Below are 21,490 nucleotides of genomic sequence, written 5' to 3' on the forward strand. Positions count from 1 at the left end.
TTTTAGACATATTCGATTTTGATTGTGTACCTAAACCATTCACGTTTGTTGTTAGAATCTGTCTTAAAAAGTTCACGTCCCATTGAGATGTTATTCAATATTCCTAAATGTATTCCATATATCCCCGTGAAAACGGTTCGTTAACATAATGATGAGAAACGTTAAGCTATTTCAAAACCTCATCATCAAATAATGTAAAACGATGCTATTTTACTGCGAAAATAATTAGTTTGTTTGAAAAATAAAGCACCCTTGTGTAAGTACTAATCCAGATCTCCATAGTTGTATTTTCAACTCTCTATGTGTTATAATGTGTTATTTTCAAAGTAAAAAACAATGCTCCCGTTTTAACTATCCACCTTTGTAATTTTTGGACATTAATGAGTAATCGATGTAAAGGGTTTTACGCGATTTGATTTGATTTAACCCACATTTACCAAAGGCATTTTTGACACACGTACATGTATAATGAAGGGGGGGGGGGGTAGTAGCAAGCATCCTCTGGAGGTTTGCCCATTGTCTATGACTTAACTTGAGGGCTCGGAGACATATCAAATTGCATTTTGAAAACGAGGAATGTCCTTCTGATATCAAATAATTTTGTTTCGTTTTTTTAATTCGCGATATAATACACATTTGATATCAAATTATTAAAAATTGATATTGTTGAAATTTAACAGTGCTCGCGAATTAAATAGTATAAATCTAATGATATGTACTTAAAGTGTATGTTGTTGGGATGAAAAGCCGTCCATCATATAAAATGTTTACCTTAAAGTTGCAGATTTTTAGGTCTTTTTGGGAAAAATTGTATATCTTCAATATGAAAAGTCAAATTTTCAATTGATGGTCGGCTTTTCATCCTAGCTACATACACTTTAAGTACATATCATTAATTGTATAAGGTTTACTTCGATGACTGTTAAATATCAAAAATATCAAATTTTAATAATTTGCCATAAAATTTGTATCATATCGCGAATTTCAAAAAATCATTATTTCATATCAGAAGGATATTCCTCGTATTCAGAATGCAATTTGGTGTGTCTCAGGTCCCACAAAATACTGTGCAAACGTTGCTATCAGATCCCCTAACTCATCGCTCCCTACCCTCGAAATTGAACGGCACCGGGTAAGGTGAAATGACAGCAAACAATGATACGACGATTACATGGAGCCGTATGGCGATTGGCTTGTGTTCGGGCGTTTTACGGCGACAGGAAAAAAAAATTCGGAGCGTGGGTATGATTTAAAAAGAATTACACAGAAGATGTTTGACCCATTTCCTGAACCCATTTGTGTTTGCCATGGACCAGTGTAGTGTATAGATTAAGTCCATCTCGTCCATCCTTTTCCACCACAATCCGAAATTAATGACACAGAGCAGAGGATATTAATCTTCAAATGACCACCTGGTTTTGAATAATCAACATATTTTGGAGAATTAATCGCGGTAAAAGTATCACATTTCTATTTACGAGGCACAAATAGGTTAAATTGGGTACGGGAAATGAGCACAAAGGATGGTCATACAATATAGAGCCATTTGGAGGTTTATTTAGGCGTTTGTGTAGGGTTGCATTTAACCTCCTCTTTTCTTTTCATTGATACCAGCCCCGGATACCAGTACACATCAGCTGGGCTGATTTTCAGGGAACGCTTGACTCCATCACTTCAGAACTCACACTGAACTACACTGACTTCAAATCAAACAACGACCAATTACATTGAGCTGTTTGGCGGTTTGTCCCTGTGTTTTAGGGAGGGTTGAATCTAAAGTTAACTTTTAGTACAAGATGATATTTGACTCATTTGCTCAAGTCTATGGACAGGTAGCGTATGCATGTAGATTAAATTCATCTCACAATCCATTCGCATCACAATCTGAAATTAATGGCACAAAGCAGAGGATATTAATCTTCAAATGACCACCTGGTTTTGAATAATCAACATATTTTGGAGAATTAATCGCGTTAAAAGTATCACATTTCTATTTAAACATGCCACAAATAGGTTAAATTGGGTACGGGAAATGAGCACAAAGGATGGTCAGGTAATATAGAGCCATTTGGAGGTTTATTTAGGCGTTTGTGTAGGGTTGCATTTAACCCCCTCTCTTCTTTTGATTGATACCATAAAAAATTACAAACTGAGCTTTTTCTGCATATGCTCCCAGATATAGTGAAATAAACTATATACCAGGTCAAATTGAATACCTGAGTGGAAGAAGGGCCCAACTCCAAGTTTTTACAAAAATGAGTTTGACCCAGCATTTTATTGCCAGCAGATTGTTCTTCCTTGTGTGTGAAAGATGAGCCAAAATCCACTCTCTAAATAGTCTTCCATGTACACTTAATCATGGTTTTTATGGAAGAAAGGCCCAACTCCATGGAGTTGGGCCCTTCTTCCACAAATATTGGGTTAAAGAGGAATTTTGTTCATCCATGAAATCTGCTTTTCACTACAATAAACTTTATTGCTAACATATTATATGCTTCTACTTATGGAATTAATGGATAATTATCAAAATTTATGTGGTATTTATAACACATCTGCTCACGGAACTGGCACTTGCAGTATATTAGTGGAAGAAGGGCCCAACTCCAGCTCGTATTAAGGTCTGTACCGTTGCCATGGAAACATCATATATAATTTCGAATATATGTAGTATTGTATGTTCATGTATTAAAGGTCCCCTGAAGATGAAAACATTCTGTCTATAAAACTTTTCCAAATATTAAGTTTTTTCTTAATATCTCAAAAACAGTTTTGATGGAGTTGGGCCCTTCTTCCACTCAGGTATTCAATTAACAATTGTACTTTTCATACCCATAATTTAACGTATGTTACAAAAAAGGACGAAAATATGTACCTGGCTTCTCAAAGTTGGACTGCCTACCTACCCCCAGGTAAGATGAAATTAGAGCATAAAATAGTCTGACCAATTACATGGAGCTGTTTGGCGGTTTGTTCCTGTGTTTTAGGGAGGGTTGCATCTAAAGGTAAATTTTAGATGATGTTTGACTCGTTTACGTTTAGATTCTATATTCATTTCATAAGTCCATGGACAGGTGACGTATACATGTAGATCAAGTCCATCTCGTCCATCCATTCCCATCGCAACCCAGCTAGGACACAAAACAGGGGATATTAATCTTCAAATGACCACCTGGTTTTGAATAATCAACATATTATTTTGTAGAAGTAATCGCGTTAAAAGTGTCATATTTAAATTTACGAGGTACAAATATATAGGTTAAAAAATACCATGACAAAAAGAAACAACCGAAATTGTGATTATTTCCAGATAATGGACAAAGACTGTTGCATTGAATTGTACAGTATATGCACATCAATTTTAAAAGGTTTAGCACAATGTCATATCAAAATTATTGTGACATGAAAGTTGTGATATTTTAATTTTTACCTTTGATCTGTATCACGACGTTAGTATGCCTACCTAAATGGACCATTTTATACTCCAGATTCTACAACATTTTGGATTTTTTGCTCTTCGAAACCAAGTGAAATTTTACTCGCTACAATATTTCATCCTACACGTCGGAGGACTTCATCAGGTATGACTGATTTTGGTCATCTGATCCACTTTCCCGGCAAACAAGTTTGAGTGGTTTCCGGTATTCCTTAGTCTCTTTTGCAGACTTCAGAAGTGGATCGTAGACATGACTCAAGAGGTAGGTGCCCTCCTCCCTGTTAAGGGTGTTGGTGCCTGTCTTCTAATCTCCATTGCTTCCCGGACTTCTCTGGATCTTTTGTCGTGCTCCCGTCAAAGGATCTTGCATTTTTCCCAATCTATAACATGGTTAGCCCTTGCTACGTGATCTGATATGGCTGATTTGGTCTGTTCCATTTCCGATGCCTTGCGTTCTGAGCCTTTTTGTCCTGAGCCTTATTGGCCTTTTTGACTTCCACTTTATGTTCAGCAAGTCTAGTGCCGAACATCCGTGAGGTTTCACCGACATAGGAGAGATGACAGTTTTTGCAGCCGATTTCATAAAAGCAATTGCCGGTCATTTCCTTTTCACGTTTGTCTTTTGGGTGGACTAGTATTTGTCTGAGAGTGCAGTGGAGTTTCATTGCCCTGTCAACTTTGTGTTTTATGAATGCTCTTCGGATACGTTCCGAATGGCCGCTGACATAAGGAATGACCACCATGCCTTTGCTTTTTTCCTCGGCGGTCTTGCTTTTCTTTGATCTCAGTTTTACAGCATCTTTGGTTTTATTATGCAATTGATTTTTTACTTTGTCCATGGCCCAATCCGGGTAGCCACAATTTTTCAAGGCTGCACACACTCGCTCTTCTTCTTTGATTTTCTCTTCCGTTTCCGTTACAACGGAGTTCATGCGGTCAAATAGCTTTCTTATAACACCCATTTTTTGGTAAAGAGGGTGTTCTGATTTGAAATTCAGATACTGGTCTGTATGTGTTGATTTACGATATACTAAGGGCTTGATAGATCCATCTGGTTTTCTGACAATCAAAGTATCTAAAAATGGGATTTGGCCATTTTTTTCCTCTTCAAAGGTACATTTGATGCTCTCTGTTTTCATGGTTTTGTCGACAGAGTTCAAATGGTCAATACCGTGGCTTAAACTATAAAGACGCCGTCGCGATGGCCTGTTGCTCCAAGAATTCCATGAAGAAATTGGCAATTATGATGGGGCTAATTGGGCTAACCATCGCTGCGCCAAAGCGTTGTCTGTAGATGGTACCCCGGAATTCAAAATAGGTTGTTGTCAAAATGAATTCGAGAAGCTTGATTATGTCATCGACATCAAGTTTAGTGCGCTTTTTAAAGTCTTTGTCCACAATCAGCCTTTACTTAATTATGCCGAGGGCTTCTTTGATTGGTGTATTTGTAAAGAGTGAAACAACATCGTGGGAATTAAAATTTTATGATCTTCAATGAAAACACCACTGAGTTCTTCTGCAAGGTCTTTGGAATTTTTTACATGGTGCTCAGTGTTCCCGATGAGAGGATTGAGTAGGTCGGCTAGCGCTTTAGATGTTTCATATCCGAGGGAGTCTGTGTAATCTACAATTCGTCGTTCGTATTCCATAGTGGCGTATAGGTCCGATACGCGTATGCCACTATGACATACGATGTTTTTTCATTTTTACCGATATTTCATAATTATAAAATGTGTGTAAAAAGTGGCGTATGGTCGATACGCCACTATGGAATACAAAAAATGTCACTTTGTAACTATACGCCACATTTAATTAATTAATTACTAATTAATTAGCTAATTATGACTGATGAGACTTAGAAAAAATGAAAGAGAACATCATTAAAAACATATGTGCCAATTTTCAAAAAAATGACCAAAAATCACTATACGCCACTATGGAATACAGCCGACGAATTGGTCTTACCGGATTACCCTGCTTGTGAATTGTTGTCGAACAATACAGTCTTGGGGTATTAGCTGTGGTGGGGTATAGCAGCCTATACTGAGCATGATCAATTTTGTTTTCCTTTTGGAGTCTAGAGAGGATAGCAATTAAATTGCGCTTGTACTTTGGTGTAGGGTCGGCTTTTAAAGTTTCATATGTCTTTTCATCTTTTAACATTTCATGTACTTTATCCTCGTAATTTTCTTTTTGTTTACTGAATTCCATATTCTACGTCAAATATTCGAGTCCTGGAATTCGACGCATCAAGTATTCGTTATCTGTTAGAAGTCATTTTATCTTCTAACAAATTTTTGTTGACGAAAAAGGTATTTGCTATCGCATATTTGGCATGTTTTTGTCAACAAACATTCGTTAAAATATGCAAAAAGTCTTGAAACGTTAAAATATACAAAAAGTCTTAAAACATATTGAATAACGAATACTTGTTGAAAGTAGTCGACATCGACAATTTGGGAAGAAAGTTTGAACCAGACCTTATTACACAGCCGTCATCGATCCTAGCTTTTAATCGATAGTAATTGAACAGACGCTAAGATTGAAAAGATTACAAAAATCAATCGACCATTTGTCGACCTGAGAAACTTCACGCACAATCAAATGCTATTTTTAGGTCTCTGTAAATGATCATTTTTGAATTTTGTCATGAACACCTTTCAACCAGACTGGTGGCAGATGTTTCACACATCACCTATACAGTTTGACATCAGTGTTAGTTGGAGCCCCAGGTTTGAGCAGGTACTTATGCAAGAGTTTGGCCGGATATGCCTCCAGTCTTTCGTCAGTTGTTGGGCTTCAGCTTTTTAGGCCGGTAAGTTAAGCATTATCCAACCTACTCATATGAAATACCCAAGAAGTTCAAAATTGATTATGAATGTCAAAGTGACGCCCACTTGTCAGGTATTATTACAAAATTCAGATTGGTCCTGCAGTGCCAGCGCACCTGCACTAGATTGACGAATCGTTCTCGATATCCCGCCTAAGGAATCAAATTCTACTGCAACATGACCAACGCATACGGTCAACATGACGAGGCCGAAGTATGTTCAGGACAAAATGGATTATAATATTTGAAAATGTCATACATGGCTCTTCCATTTATTTTGCATTACACAATATCCATAATTGTTGTAGACTGTCGATTGTTATACAATGTTATTGTTACAATGTTTCTTCGGATATTGAATTAATGTTATATGATAATAAATATACAATGCCCTTAAAAAAGTAAATAAAATATCACATCAGTTTTAATGATTTGAGACAGCCTGTATAAGTCAGTGTTTTGATAAGAAATATCTATTTCTCGTACATCTGTACGTGTATATATCTGTATATATATATCCATATATATAAAGACAATGATAGAAGAAAGCAAGTCAATGTCAAGGTTTCCTAATAGTGTCACCGATTCCAGAGTCTTACACCGCAAGGTATTTAGGATTAAGACAAATAATTCAAGGTAATGGATATTATTTAAAGAATATGTTTTGCCAAGAGAATGTTATTTTAGAGCACAGAGCAATCGAATTTATCCCAAGAATTTATCGGTAACAATAAGATTAATCAGTTTGTTATTAAGTATATGGAGAAATAGGAGTAAATTAACAGTAATAGCATCAAGAAAAAGAATTTGAGTTTATAATCACGACAATTGATCTTATTCTTGTAGCTATAAAACACGTGCATTGTTTATTAAGATATGACTATGACTTGCTAAGTGATTTGACACCTGTTGGAATAATATATTTGATGCTCTGTCAGGAAAAAAATGTTGTATATGAGTTAATAATGTGGAATACCATTACTAATGCTATTTGAACCTTTCTTCTATGACAGGAATGTATTATTCAAAAACCAATTATGTAGAAAGAGAAAGTGTTCTTAAGGACAAATACTAACACGCGAAAGTCATTGCAAATCCTTAGATATTCAACTTTGAATCTGTTGTTTATTTTATGTTAATACCGGTACTGGGCCCTTACGGTATGGTACGTTAGCGAGCGTGGGATATTTTGTGGTCGAGTCGGCATACAGGCATACTTTATTAACATGAAATTATTCAGATACAGTAGAAAAAACATTTGTTGGTGTGTATTGGTTAGTTATTAATGTGTTTAGCAACGGGTTTCGCTTAAAGGATACTAAGGAATGGCTGCAATAGCACCGTTTAATAAACTACATTTCTATAGCATCTATTTAAGTTTATTATGTTTAGCTTGGTCAGGAGTTTCACCGCGCGAAGAGTAGAGTGAAATGCGGTGATTGATAGATAAGTAGTTAAATACCAAAGAAGATATCATCCATCAACGAGCGCATACTACGGACATATGAATGAACGTAGAATCATCACTGCCACCGGCATTGACTCTATATAAAGCTATAATATAACATGTTCATTTCTACAATATAGAATTTTTGGTTATAAAAATCTGAAATACCTTGAAGCTGTTAATATTCCGGGTGTTTCAGACTAAGTTATTTATGTCAAATTCTGATCAAGGCTCGAGGTATCCAGAAGGTGTAAGAACAGATGATCCGGACAGGTGCAACAATTAACTAATCATAGATTGTTGTAAAATTCAAATGCTGTAATTTTTATTCTTTTTATATGCAGTATTCTGTAATCTTGTTGCTCGCTTCCTTTTTGCCATGTATCTTATTGCTATAGAAGATGAGTTGGCTGGCCAATGTACTGTGTATAAATGTAACGCTTTTGGTCTACCAATTTATGGTATTTTTAAGGATCTTTAAGTAAATTAAGAACCACAAAACCTACAGAACTAGAAGTGCAAACATCCTTACCTTGTACAATGCGTTTGAACTCATAGTTAAAATAAATCGTTATTATTCTTTGAATATGTCAAGCTGTCACGATGCTTTAGGGTCTAAATTGACCTTAACACTTTAAGTGGGTGTGATAAGTAAAGAAGGTATAAGCCGCTGACAAGACAAATATAATTATCTAATTGAAAATAATTTGAAGGTGACATTCCTACGCGTCATTGACCGGGTCTTCGGTTGTGGAACTTTTTTTTTTCTGTACTACAAAGTTTTATCAGAATTACAATAAAAAAAAGCTTCCATCACATGAACAGATTTCTAATGATCTTGAAAGTTCGATCAACAATGGCTTAACATTAATTGGGATAATTGTCCTAAATCGTACCCAATACACTATAGACAACCACCTCAGGGAGGAACAAAGCTGCAGAGGTACAACAAACACGACAAATTATAGAATTCACCAGAACTTGATAACTTCAAAGCAGCTTTTGACACTATCTAGAGAGAAACAGTTTGGAAACATTTAAGAACCGCGTGACATCATAATCAACGACAAAGTGGGATATATTTTTTTATTTTCCTTTACAATAGTGTTCCAACAGTAGAGGAAGATGTTAAGAGGCACACCAGATTGGCAGCATACTAGACATTTAGCAGACTAAAGAGCAGCACGGTCCAATGTAGACATATCAAGGTTACTTGAAATCTACAAAGCACCAATTCTCTCCTATTGCCACCTATGATATGAGGTATTTGGAATGAGATGCCTCCGGTCAATCCTTGGTGTAAGTTTAATGGACCAGATAAGAAACAAAGATACGAGTATAAGACAGAGGCTGAACATAACAAGACCCAATGGAGAATGGTTTACGCATGTTGTCAGAATAGCCATGCAACGACTCCTACACCAAGCCTTCTAGAATGACTTTGGCGTCCTGAGACAACCAGAACAACATCCAACAAGATTAAAAGACGAAGTGAGACAGGACGCAGGAATGCCCCTATAGGAGGCAGAAAGGCTAGCATAAGACAGACAAGAATGGAGGAGAATGACTTGGAGGAGATCAAGGGGACCTACCGGCCTGTGCAGCAAAGTCAAGTACTGATTAAAGTCAAGTGAGGATAATCTTGAATAAGAAACTTTTATTCTGCGCCATTTGCATCTTATTGCACCAATGTAAACCTTACCATCTTCTGAACCATATATCAAGTTGCTATTATTCCATCAGTGGAGGGTGAAACATAAGGCATATTATTTTTCTTTTACAGCTTTCAGTGTAACTGAATGACTATGAAGCGCCAATCAAACAATAAAAACAGTACCATCAATACTTATTCGAATTGAGTATTTTTTTCCCTAATACTAGGGATGTGTTCAAGCTTTAACTAATATTTTTTCCTAAATTACATGTGGAGAATAATATATCCGTTATTTTTCTTACACGATTAGTTTTATAATTGCATAAAAGAAAATGGAAAATTGACAAAAATTTGCATTTCTTACACTGTTAACAATGTAAAGGAAAAAAACACACGTGTGCAAGGCTTTCTACGAAAGGTATTTTAATGACAAGAATGAGGTCAACAGGTTTTAGAAAGACGCTGACCCCTTTCAGGATATCCGTTTTAGGCATGACAAAGATCTAGAATATTCATTACCGATAGGGTCATAGACCTGCAAAGTTCTCGTCTGCAGTTGCAAACGTGAAAAGTTAATCTTCAATATATTGTTTCATTATCACATGCATTTCGTATGGATGTTCCTATTCGAAACATATTCTGCATTTTTGCTTACCTTAACGAATGTTTGACTGATAATAGAAAAGTTTATCTTTAGGTGTCCATTGAAATTTAGTGTGAATATTTTAGTACCTTTAACCTTGGCCTTTAACCGTTTCTTTTCGCCAGCCCATAGGGCTGGTACCTATTTCTGAGATGGGATTTGTGTACACTAAAGATTAGCCAAGATTATAGCCTTCTTCTATTGGTATGAATAAATTTTTTTACTTCTTGTGGTGGAAATGTTTTTGATGTCTGCTAATTAGATTTGCAAGGAAAAGAAAGTATGTTTTGCCGTTTCAACGAACGAAAACGATTGAGTATTGCCAAAGTTATGTTTGAATTAATTATGACTTAAAAAATTATCATAGGTTAGGCCTACACATTTAAAAACTTGTTCAGCAATCAGCATATCAAAAAAAAGGACATGGTCAACAATTAGTAATTAGCCGGGAATGATCACTGGAACGAGGTCATATCACTATCAGTGGATTACTGAGCATAGCATGATGTTTGGTTGCCTGTGAGTGCATAATTGATATGCTGATAACAGATCTAATAATGTTGTAGAATCAAAATCTTCATTATATGGACCACATTGAAGTCAAAGTAATTATCTATCCTATCCTGTATCGTTTTATGGATAAAATTGACTCAAAATGTTATTGATGATATTATTGCTATCTTTAACATCAGTTTTGTCTTTTCAACGGGAAAAATCTGATGGAAAATAAAGTTTTATGGGGCTAGCTATAATATTGAACAATATATCCCATATTTTGACATGCACTTATAGAAAATAAATAAATTATTGTCTTACTGTATAAATTATAAATACTGTAAAATGACACATAACTAAAGTGAGGCCACTTTCTATCTTTTTATTTGATTCATAAAATTACATTCAACAAAATGATTGAAGACTGAGAAAACACACAATGCAGACTATTACAGAATGGAGTAGGTAAGATGCCATGTCCATAGCTTTGCAGGAGTTTCGGACTAATCAACACATTCAAAAAATACAGTTTAAAAGTGAAGATTGTAGTGAATGATCAGTCCTTTATCATGTGCTTGCCACTATCTACTTTATAGTAAACTATACATTGCGAAATAATATAAAATCATTTTAAAATAAAATGTGCATGTAAGTTGAGTTTACATAGCGAATTAACTAACAACTGCAGTGTATTTCTTGATTTTAATAATAAGCATGGGTAAAAAGCAGTAAAGACAAAAACACAGAACAATTTATGAATTAAAGAGTTGACAGGAGTTATAGGAGTTAATGCTTTTTGCTGTTTCAGTGTGCATGTTCTCACCATTGATGGTTTGGTGAACTGTCATGTAACATATGGATGTAAGCGTGATCCTAAAAAATGCCTTTCACGGTGACCCAAACTATTTACAAGACCTCTTCTGCATTGAGGCTGGCCTTCCCTTTTAAAGGGAATTTTTATTGAGCCCTTTTCCTACAAATCCACTTGCAGAATCAAATAAATTCCTTCGAGGTGTTGAATTATTAGGTAGCACATTGCACGTAATTTCTTCCGAATCTCCTTTGTTATACGATATTAAAGAGGAACCTTGAACTGAATCCATTTCCATGATTTGCGGAAAGCAGAGCGTTCTGGAAATGTTATGAAATTCATAAACTTCCAGTAGGAAAGCCGAGACGATGGAGCGAGAGATGAAAAGGATTAAATGTTAACAGAAAGAGGGAGGAAGAGAAAGAGAGAGACTTACAAACAGTGTAGCATAGTGAGAGATAGAGAGAGAGAGAGGGGGGCAATAGATATCCATATGTACAGGGTGTCCCAGAAAAAAATTACCGGGTAAATGAATTTGAACGTAAGTCGAAAAATAGACATCAGAATCCAAAAATCTAAACATCAGCGTGTAGCCCATCTTATTCTGCATCTTATACGCCAATTTTACTGAAATCGATTGACTGATCGCGAAGAAATGAGCAATTACATAATGCATGTGTCAATTCACTTCATTCCAAGTTTGAAATAAAGATCTTTCAACACAATGCGCAATAGTGGTTAAACTGTCAATGGGCTTCATATGTTGCAATATGAAATCCTTTTCGTTCTTTTTAAACAACCTATTTCTTGCAAAACATTTAATTGGGTTTTGTTGAAATTTGAAAACCTGCACAATATTGAAAATGAAAGCTTGCATGTAAGATGATGCTCGGTATTTGTAAATATCTTTTTTCGTTAATGTTGATATAAATGTTGCATGAAGAATTACTACATAAAGAATTCCAGCTGGCTTAAAAATTTCTCACACACACAATTCACACTCACAATTTCCAAGAAATTGTGATGCAATGTTTAAATGTTTTAAAACTTCAACATTAATGTTACGTGGTATCAAAGATCACACGTAAAGCTGTAAGCACTTGATCATTGTCATTCTTGGCTCAAATGTTCTTTTTAAAGTATATTTGCACAACCTAAAGAATTAAAGTTGGAGAGCTTTCAATTGCAGAAAGCAAAGTTTTCTCGGACAAACTGTTAGTCATCTTCAGTGAAAGCATGACTGACATAACACCGTCGGATTTTAATAGATAAATTTAATGAAATACACAAACTTTAGGAAGCGGTGAGCGAGTATGAAAAAAGCGCCTGTTGATCAAACTTGGAATGAACTGCATTGCATTGATGCACGCATTATGCAATCGTTCATTTCTTCGGAACCAGTCAACCGAATCAAATCAAATTTTCGTATGTGATGCACAACAGAATAGGCTATGCGCTATATTTTTTATTTTTATTTTGATGTCTATTTCTCGACTTACGTACAATTTTATTCACTCGGTAATTTTTTCTGGGACACCCTGTATGCTTAAAAGGGCATTTTGTGATCCACAACATCCCCCCACTTTTATCAAACAAAGTTGAGATTTTGTATACCACTGGAAACCTCTGGCTACATAATGTTTATGTACAAAAAAAATTGCAGATTAATTCGTTTAGCAAAAATATCGTGAAATTTGAATTACGTTCTGGTGCAGCAGAACGAAATTACAGCAAATTGTCTATGGAACAGTGTAATCATGGTTTTTTTTAAAGTCTAAACAATTTAACACTTAATAAAAAAAAAAAAAAGCTGACGAGAGAATTTAGATATTAAGCTTATACACCATCCCAAGTGAAACTTTGGAAACATAGCACATTCCATGTAGGCTACACAAATTAAAATGTGAAAAAATGTAGGTAATTAAAAAAAAGAAATACATAAGAAATATTAGAATTTGTATGAAACTCTAAAAAAAGATGAAGTTCATTTGGCCGGTTTTTTTTCAGTGGCCAAATTGATAGTTTAATTTTTTTTATCTAGTGGCAGGATGTTTTTTACCCCTGAAAATCTAATATTGCGTCCCTTAGCCATTAAAAAGACGTCTAAAATGTGCTGAAAGCATCACCTAACCTGAACACATAAGAAGGACATCTTATCACCTGCCACCGTGAGTAGCGGAAAAGTTGACTTTTGGGAGGCAAATAAATTGTAATCAGTGTGAGATTATCTAGATGTTGGTTTGGATTATTATTGACTGTTCCATAATCAACCACACTGAAGCAAAGACTATGATGCTTATTGTTTAATGCTAAATAAAACAAAGACACGATCTATGTATAATATTGTATATGTGTTAACATTCTGCTTGTTAAGACTATACTAATACGTGGCATCTTTATCTATTATTAAATCTATATTAAGATTTGTCGCCCCCAACGTGCTACAAGCTTATACCAGAAACCACCAAAAGGCTCGTCTAATTGTGGGGCCATCCTTTTGCGCTCATAGGTCCAGTAAATTTTCGCTATTTACGTACAATTGACTTGTAGAATGTATCACTTGACACTAACAGTTGGATCAAGAAAACAATACAGTGTAAATAATTGTTTTTATCATCCTTATTTTGGATCCTTGCGAGGTAATCATTAAAACTTTCGTTTTTTCGTTGTTAGTCAATCTCGGGGGATACCCCGATGCCCCAGGTTAATTGCTCTTGAATGATATCGCCTTTCTGGGGTGTATAATCAGATTTACTATTGTAATCAGAAACTCTATTTCGATATGAAAATGAAGAAAATATCAATATTCCCTTAATAAGGGAGTGGATGGTTGCGTGAGGGGCACCTAAGGGCCTCATCTATTTTGAGATCTTCGAGGATATTTTGAAATTGTCAACCATAGCACACTCCATGTAGGCTACAAAAACTAAAATGTGAAAAAATGTAGGTAATTAAAAAAAAAAAAAAGAAATACATAAGAAATGTTAGAGTTTGTATGAGTTTGAGTGAAGACTTATTAGTTTGTTTTAAATTTTAAATTCTGATTAGCTATTGTGACTATTTTGCTGCAAGCCTGATTAGCCGTTCATTTGGCCGGTTTTTTTTTTCAGTGGCCAAATTGATAGTACCCAAATTTTTATTTTGTGTAGTTCATCTAGTGGCTGAATGTTTTTTACCCCTGAAAATCTAATAATGCACCCCTTAGCCATTAGAAACCTCTAAAATGTGCTGAAAGCCTCACCTAACCTGAACACATAAGAAGGACATGATCTTATCACCTGCTACCGTGAGTAGCGGAAAAGTTGACTTTTGGGAGGCTAATAAATTGTAATCAGTAATATCTAGATGTTGGTTTCGTATACATGTATTATTGATTGTTCCATAATCAACCACACTGAAGCAAAGACTACGATGCATGCTTATTGTTTAATGCTAAATAAAACAAAGACACGATCTATGTATTTGTATATGTTAACATTCTGCTTGTTAAGACTATACTAATACGTGGCATCTTTATCTAAATTTATTATTAAATCTATATTAAGATTTGTCGCCCCCAACGTGCTACAAGCTTATACCAGAAACCACCAAAAGGCTCGTCTAATTGTGGGGCCATCCTTTTGCGCTCATAGGTCCAGTAAATTTTCGCTATTTACGTACACTTGACTAGTTCCTTTGTAGAATGTATCACTTGACACGAACAGTTGGATCAAAGAAAACAATACAGTGTAAATTATTGTTTTCATCATCCTTATTTTGGATCTGCAGTGTTTTAGATCGTTGTGAGGTAATGATTAAAACTTGTGATCGTTTTTCCGTTGTTAGTCAATCAGTTCGCATTTCATCTCGGGGGGATACCCCGATGCCCCAGGTTAATTGCTCTTGAATGATATCGCCTTTCTGGGGTGTATAATCAGATTTACTATTGTAATCAGAAACTCTATGTCGATATGCAAATGAAGAAAATATCAATATTCCCTTAATAAGCGAGTGGTTTGTTGCTTGAGGGGCACCTAAGGGCCTCATCTATTTTGAGATCTTCGATGATATTTTGAAAATGTCAAGTAGCAATTTAAACAAATTTATTTCTAATAAAAGAGCATCTTGCAAGGACTCAAGCAATAAATAAAATTTGTTTGAGACTTTTCGCCCCCAATGTTTAATATTTGTCACAGCAATTTTTACACAAAATATATTATTAGACTCAGAAAGTCCCTTAAAACATGTAAAAAGGATGAAAGTGTTTCGCATGCTAAATAAATGAAAGAAATGTCGAACAAATATTATACTTTTATAGCTGGTCATATTGATAAGTTGAAATCACAGATAAAATACAGTAAGCCAAAAAAATTAAGGTACCAGTTGTGTTCACCCCTGTATATCTTAAATAAAGACAAATATGTCAAAATTAAAATAAACAGCTAATACCTGAACTCTTTCGCTCTGATTCAAGTCCTTATTTGTTGAGAATTAAAGAAACGGTGATCTAAATCCTACTGAAGAGACGAAATCAAAAGTTGCACTTTTGTGTTCTAATCAATGAAAGCATGGCGCTAGCTTTGACGTGCTAATCAATGGAAGCACAGCGCTAGTTCCCTTGTTCGCGAACGCTTTGTGTATAAATCAATAGCGCATGCAATGGAGGAAACTGCAATTTTTAAATAGGCGCCTTCCTTGGGGTTTTGGATCGTCGTGTCTTTATTTCTTGAACAATTTCACCTAATGAGGTCTTAAATTCGAGCTAAAAGATGCAGCTATTGGCTGCTTGTTCCAATTATGACATATCTGTCTTTGTTTAGGATATACAGGGGTAAACATAACGGGTACCTTAATTTTTTGGCCTACTGTATAGCAATTTTACGTTATTCTTATACATTGTACTTTGCTTTATTATTAACTATATTCATTGAACACCAGTATATTGTTTATACCATTATTCATTGAAATGCCCAAGAGATGTGAATCGTTTAAAAGTGATTCACATCTTTTGGGCATGTAACATCTTTGCACTTTGTGAAAAGTTTTACGTCATATACAGACAACACAACGTAAACATCAGTTGAATCGTAAGTCGCATACTGTAGCGTATCGTTATTCGTCAGGGGAATAAGTAAGATGTCGACGGTATCGGTAAATACAATTTATTTATACTTTACCGCCTGGGTAAGTTTGAAGAGAAGTACCATAAAATGTCGTAAAAGCTCAATTACTATTATTTGCTAATAGTTGCATCGCAATGATCTATCATCATCATCATCATCATCATCATAGTCGTTGTCGTCGACTTCATCATCATCATCGTCGTCGTTTTTTCATTGTCATTATAGGGGCAAATTTTAAAAACACTGGTGTAACAAGAGAGGAACCAGATCCCCAAAAACGCGATTCATTAAATCTTCATCAGTTTTTAAAGTACAGAAAAATGTCAAAATTCTTCGCCCCAATTTTGCTGGTGTTTGCACTGGTACTAATACAACTTACAATGTTTGGTAAATTGCAACAACTATACGGTATCGTACAAAGTTTTGATTCTCCAAATGGAAAACAAAATATGAATTGACCCAACTTTAATTTCAGCAGTAGTACCTTGAATTAGCTTTGTTTCACTAACCATGCTAACGTACGACAAACTGAAATTGATTTGTTCTCAGGAGGACCTGAAAATTGGCGCTTATTAATATCGTGATTCAATCTGATTTAATAGTTCAGGCAGCGACAACGTTCAGCTGAATTCTAACCAATAACCTGCCGTTACTCATCGCATTTGAAAGAACGATTCAGTTAAAACTGGTCAAAATTCAATCGCTAATCACGATCGTCTTAGCTATAAATTCAGCTTCAGAATCCACTAACGTATTGTTGCTGTGAGGGTATTTCGATCATAGTGTTCAAAACTTAGTGCCATTTATCTTTCTGCCTGTAGCATTACATTAGCCATGCAGAGTCAATACAAAAAGACGCGAGCTAGAAATGCTGCAGTCAAATTACAATATTGAAAATTTAATCGTAAGTCTAGACTTGGCGAACAAGTGGCAATACTAGTAGTTTCAAAGCTGCTAGTTGGCTTACAACTTACAAACTACCTAAATACGTAAGTAATATTTACGGACAAGAATAATGTTACAAAATCGAAATTAATACATCTGTTTTGAGCTTCCATTATAGACTTTCAAAAACATTATTATGTCTACAAAAATATAGCTTTTAAATACGATAAAATGTCGTCAGCGAGAATATAAGACTTGCGTCTTATCAGAAAGTGCTGAAAGCCAATGGGTGTACTATTTCATACATCGACACTTTGGTTAAAAGATATTTTTAAATCAATTATCCTCGTTTAATGTTATTTGACCCATGAGGCAGCTTTAAAAACATATTTGTACCCAGTATCAATTTATGTACATATCAAAGTGGCAAAGAAATATGGTCGAGTGAGTGATACTTTTAACTGCATGTAGATTTAGTGGCAATATTTCCTTTGGCAATCACCTGTTTCCTACTGCTTAGGACGCATAAACACGCAGGTGTCATAATACTGATTAGACTTCATTTCTGTTTGGTTAACATGTTGCAGAGTAGCTCCAAAAGCAGGTCATTTGCTGCTGAGAGTTTAAAAAATGTCGTAGTTAAAAAGGTGCTTCTTCATAAAAATTAACGCATACTTACCTTAATTGCTTATCATTTACAACATCCTTAAAATTAAACCAATTCTGCTAGCCTACGTGTAGACCTTAGGGTCTATTGTCTACGTAGCAGAGGAAATTCTAACGAGATGATTATTTTCGCGTCATTTCCCCTAAAGCATTGCAAAGTTGGTTATCTTAACATAAGCCTACTTTTGCAAGAACGATTTCGATTAGCTCTCAAGTTTAGTATGAAATTGTATGTTCAATAATTACATAAAGTTCTGTTTCTCGCTTGCTTTTTACAGATTTATTGATGGTAATACTGTGGTTCAATTAAATTTACATCTGCAAGGCATGAAGTATGTGCAAAGGTTACGAGGAAATGGGAATATTGATATATTCATTACAAGTTCAGTTGCATGCATATATCGACTTACAAAGATGGCAATAAACTCTTCTCTTCCATTTGATTATGTACACAAAATATCATATAACAACCTAATCAATTAGTTCATCAATGTTTTAACTAGCTTCTACAATTAATATGATATACTTGTTAAATATACCACAGAAGCAGGTTTAAAATGTCTTGCACTAATGGCGCAATATTGCATGCTCTATCATATAAACACACGCGCTTAAAAAACATTAATCCTGAGACAGGTAAAAGGTTTTTTTGGTGGAAAAGGGTTTGAAATAATTATGATCCTGCACAAACATTAACATTGGCATATTACAAACTTAGTTTACACACATTATGCATACATTATAATTCATGGCGGGTTAGTGTAATGGTGTTCAGGTAGGCAGAGGTCAAATATGTTAAGGAGATTTTACCTTCCCTTCTTTTCGCTTGCCTTCACGCAGACACGCAGGTGCAGCTTGTTGTAAGTGATAAATTGTGTACCGATCATTTGATCCAACGTGTATTATATTTCCTAGAGCATAATAAGTGAATGGCATGGTTTTGTATACATACATGAACATTGATTGAAATAGCGCGTACGCGAATCACGTCGACTCGCATGCGCTGAATCGTGTTACATCGTCTCATATAACACGGCTAAGAACCAATAAGATTGCAGGAACTTTTTTAAGTGTGTAATGGGGCTGTCATTTTCTTCGGAAGGGAGCCTTCAAGAATATGTCGGTGACCGGAGTCAATTGGGAGCTGAAATTTTTTATGACCCCACCTATCTCTGGCTGAAAATTTGTATGACCCCTTCTTCCACAAAAACAAATTTGGCTAAAAAGTCATAATATGCGGCTGTGTGTCAGGTGGAAGGAAAGTGCGCGGAGCCCGCAAAAATTGATTGTAAGTGTATAAACTACTCCCCATTCCAGAAAAATATTTTAGATATTAGATGCAGGAGGAGAGCACCTGGAGAAAAACCTGCGAGGACGAGCATGGATAGGCAACCAAACTCACATGTGACACCGCGGGGAATTGAACCCCTGCCACAGCGGTGAGACGCGAGTGAGACTAGGTTTTGTTTTGTTTTTGATGGCATTGCATACATTCTTTGATTATCATCGTTTGTCATTTGTGAAAACTGCCTCACAATCTCACGTAACAAAACATTATTATCGAAAAAAAATCTCAATGCGTAAATTAGGTCACGGCAGACAAGGCTATGTGATTCAAAGAAAAATTAGACAAATTAGGCGTGTAAAGCCGTGTCAAGATAAAAATCTCGTTCCATACTTTCAATTTTATCAGACATGTGATTAATTCTGTGATTGATGAATATCAAGAGTTCAAATGCAAAATAATTGTCACAGATTTATCTTTCATTACGTTATACAATAATTTTAAAACCTTAAGTCTCTATAACTTGATCCTTTTACTAAATTGGTTTGCAACTGTCGTTTGATAACAGCAACTAGAAACTATCCTCTACTCGAGCTTTGTAGCACAAAATGGCTGTACGTGAATAGCAATATAGTCTAGTTACGTAATTGAGGGTACGATGTGACATCCTTGATACTGCGCGCGTTGTTAGTGTAATACTAATAGAAACACCTTTGTCATGGCTTGGCAATGTTTGCCTCAAAGAACGATATCAAACTGAGGCGGAAAACCTAAGGTGAATACGCCATTGCTATACTTCTTCATGACAAATGTTCAAGTGGCGTGAAACCTTGCAAAGTATTTTCATCACCGTTACCGATGTCAAGCGTACTTCAATTTTAAAAAGATATAGCGACAGAATAAACATTTCCGTTAAAAAATCAAGTTACTTGAACCAAATTATCTTTTGTTATAGAAGGAATTAATGCGTCGGCCGTGGGCTGGAAAAACCCTCATAATGTGTGAAAGTGTTCCCTAGTTTCGAAATCTCCTACGTTAAAATTATGGTCCTACGTATGTACATGGAAAACACTGTGACAATACGTAGTGTATTGTCACAGTGAAGACCGTGCTTGGAAGAGTATGCTGTATGCTAGCATACGTATGGTCACGGTGTATACCGTTGTCAAAATACCACGTACTTTAGTACAGTAATAACGCCCTCTGTTGGTCATAATTACGTATTTTCAACGTAGTGAAGAAATATTTGAGGTAATATGCGACCCCATAGAATATAAAAAGCAGAATATTGGTATGTTCAAAATCAAAATGAGGTATGGGGCTGGCTGGGGTGGCTACGGGGCGTTATCTCAAAAGACAATATTGCTAAGACAATATTGTTCAAGGTTGCGCCGCAGGCTTATAATTTTTATATTCTATAGTGTTATATTACCTAAAATATTTCTTCACTACGTTGAAAATACGTTTTAAAGTGAATTATGACCAACAGAGGGCGCTATTACTGTACTAAAGTACGTGGTATTTTGACAACGGGATACACCGTGACCATACGTATACTAGCATACAGCATACTCTTCCAAGCACGGTCTTCATCGTGACAATACACTACGTATTGTCACAGTGTTTTCCATGTACAATATGTGTGTATTGGATGTTTATCGAAAAGTATGCCTCTTCCTAATGGAATATCGGATACTCTTGCAATATCCAGAATGTATAGTTTATGACTTGTTACACAATTTATTTGGATCTTAGGTTCCATTGTGATGTATCACTCTCATCCATTATCAAAGAAAACTGATGGGTACCAATCATTTTGATACAGCTTATATATGCCTATGTTACTCTGAATGTAAACTTTATCTGTTCAAATAACAAACGTATCGTTAAAGTTTATCTCATTTATCTGAATCAAAATTGTTTCAATGTAGGTCAGGATTTCTATTTCCTTAATAACACATACCCAGGCTATTCCCATTGCGGACACTCTTTCATTTTACTGATCTAATTCTTTGATATGAATTCATTTTAATTTTCTAAATCTTTCGATGTAGTCAATAGGAGCTAAATCTCGTACGTCGGGCCTTAATTAAATTATTGAGTTCAACACCCATGTCAATCAATGTTTGATACCACGGTGTTGTAGAGCCTCTAGATCACTGCTACGGGGTATTGGACTCAAATTATAGGGTACGTTTCTCGCTAGAGGGCTTTTTCAAAATGGTACCCATTGCATGGT

The 21,490-nt window shown here is 35.4% G+C and overlaps 1 protein-coding gene across 1 annotated transcript; it reads right to left on the reverse strand.

The window, feature by feature from the left end:
• Positions 1 to 3,834: 3,834 nt before the first annotated feature.
• LOC140154390 (uncharacterized) lies at positions 3,835 to 4,572 on the reverse strand. Its single transcript, XM_072176957.1, has one exon. It carries the CDS (start codon positions 4,570 to 4,572, stop codon positions 3,835 to 3,837), a length of 738 nt encoding a protein of 245 aa, XP_072033058.1.
• Between the last annotated feature and the right edge of the window lie 16,918 nt (positions 4,573 to 21,490).

Source organism: Amphiura filiformis, chromosome 6 (assembly GCF_039555335.1).
Source record: "Amphiura filiformis chromosome 6, Afil_fr2py, whole genome shotgun sequence".
Lineage (NCBI taxonomy): Eukaryota > Metazoa > Echinodermata > Ophiuroidea > Amphilepidida > Amphiuridae > Amphiura > Amphiura filiformis.

Excerpts from the sequence above, each read along its gene's own strand:
- LOC140154390 (XM_072176957.1), bottom strand. The coding sequence starts at position 4,572 with ATGAAAACAGAGAGCATCAAATGTACCTTTGAAGAGGAAAAAAATGGC.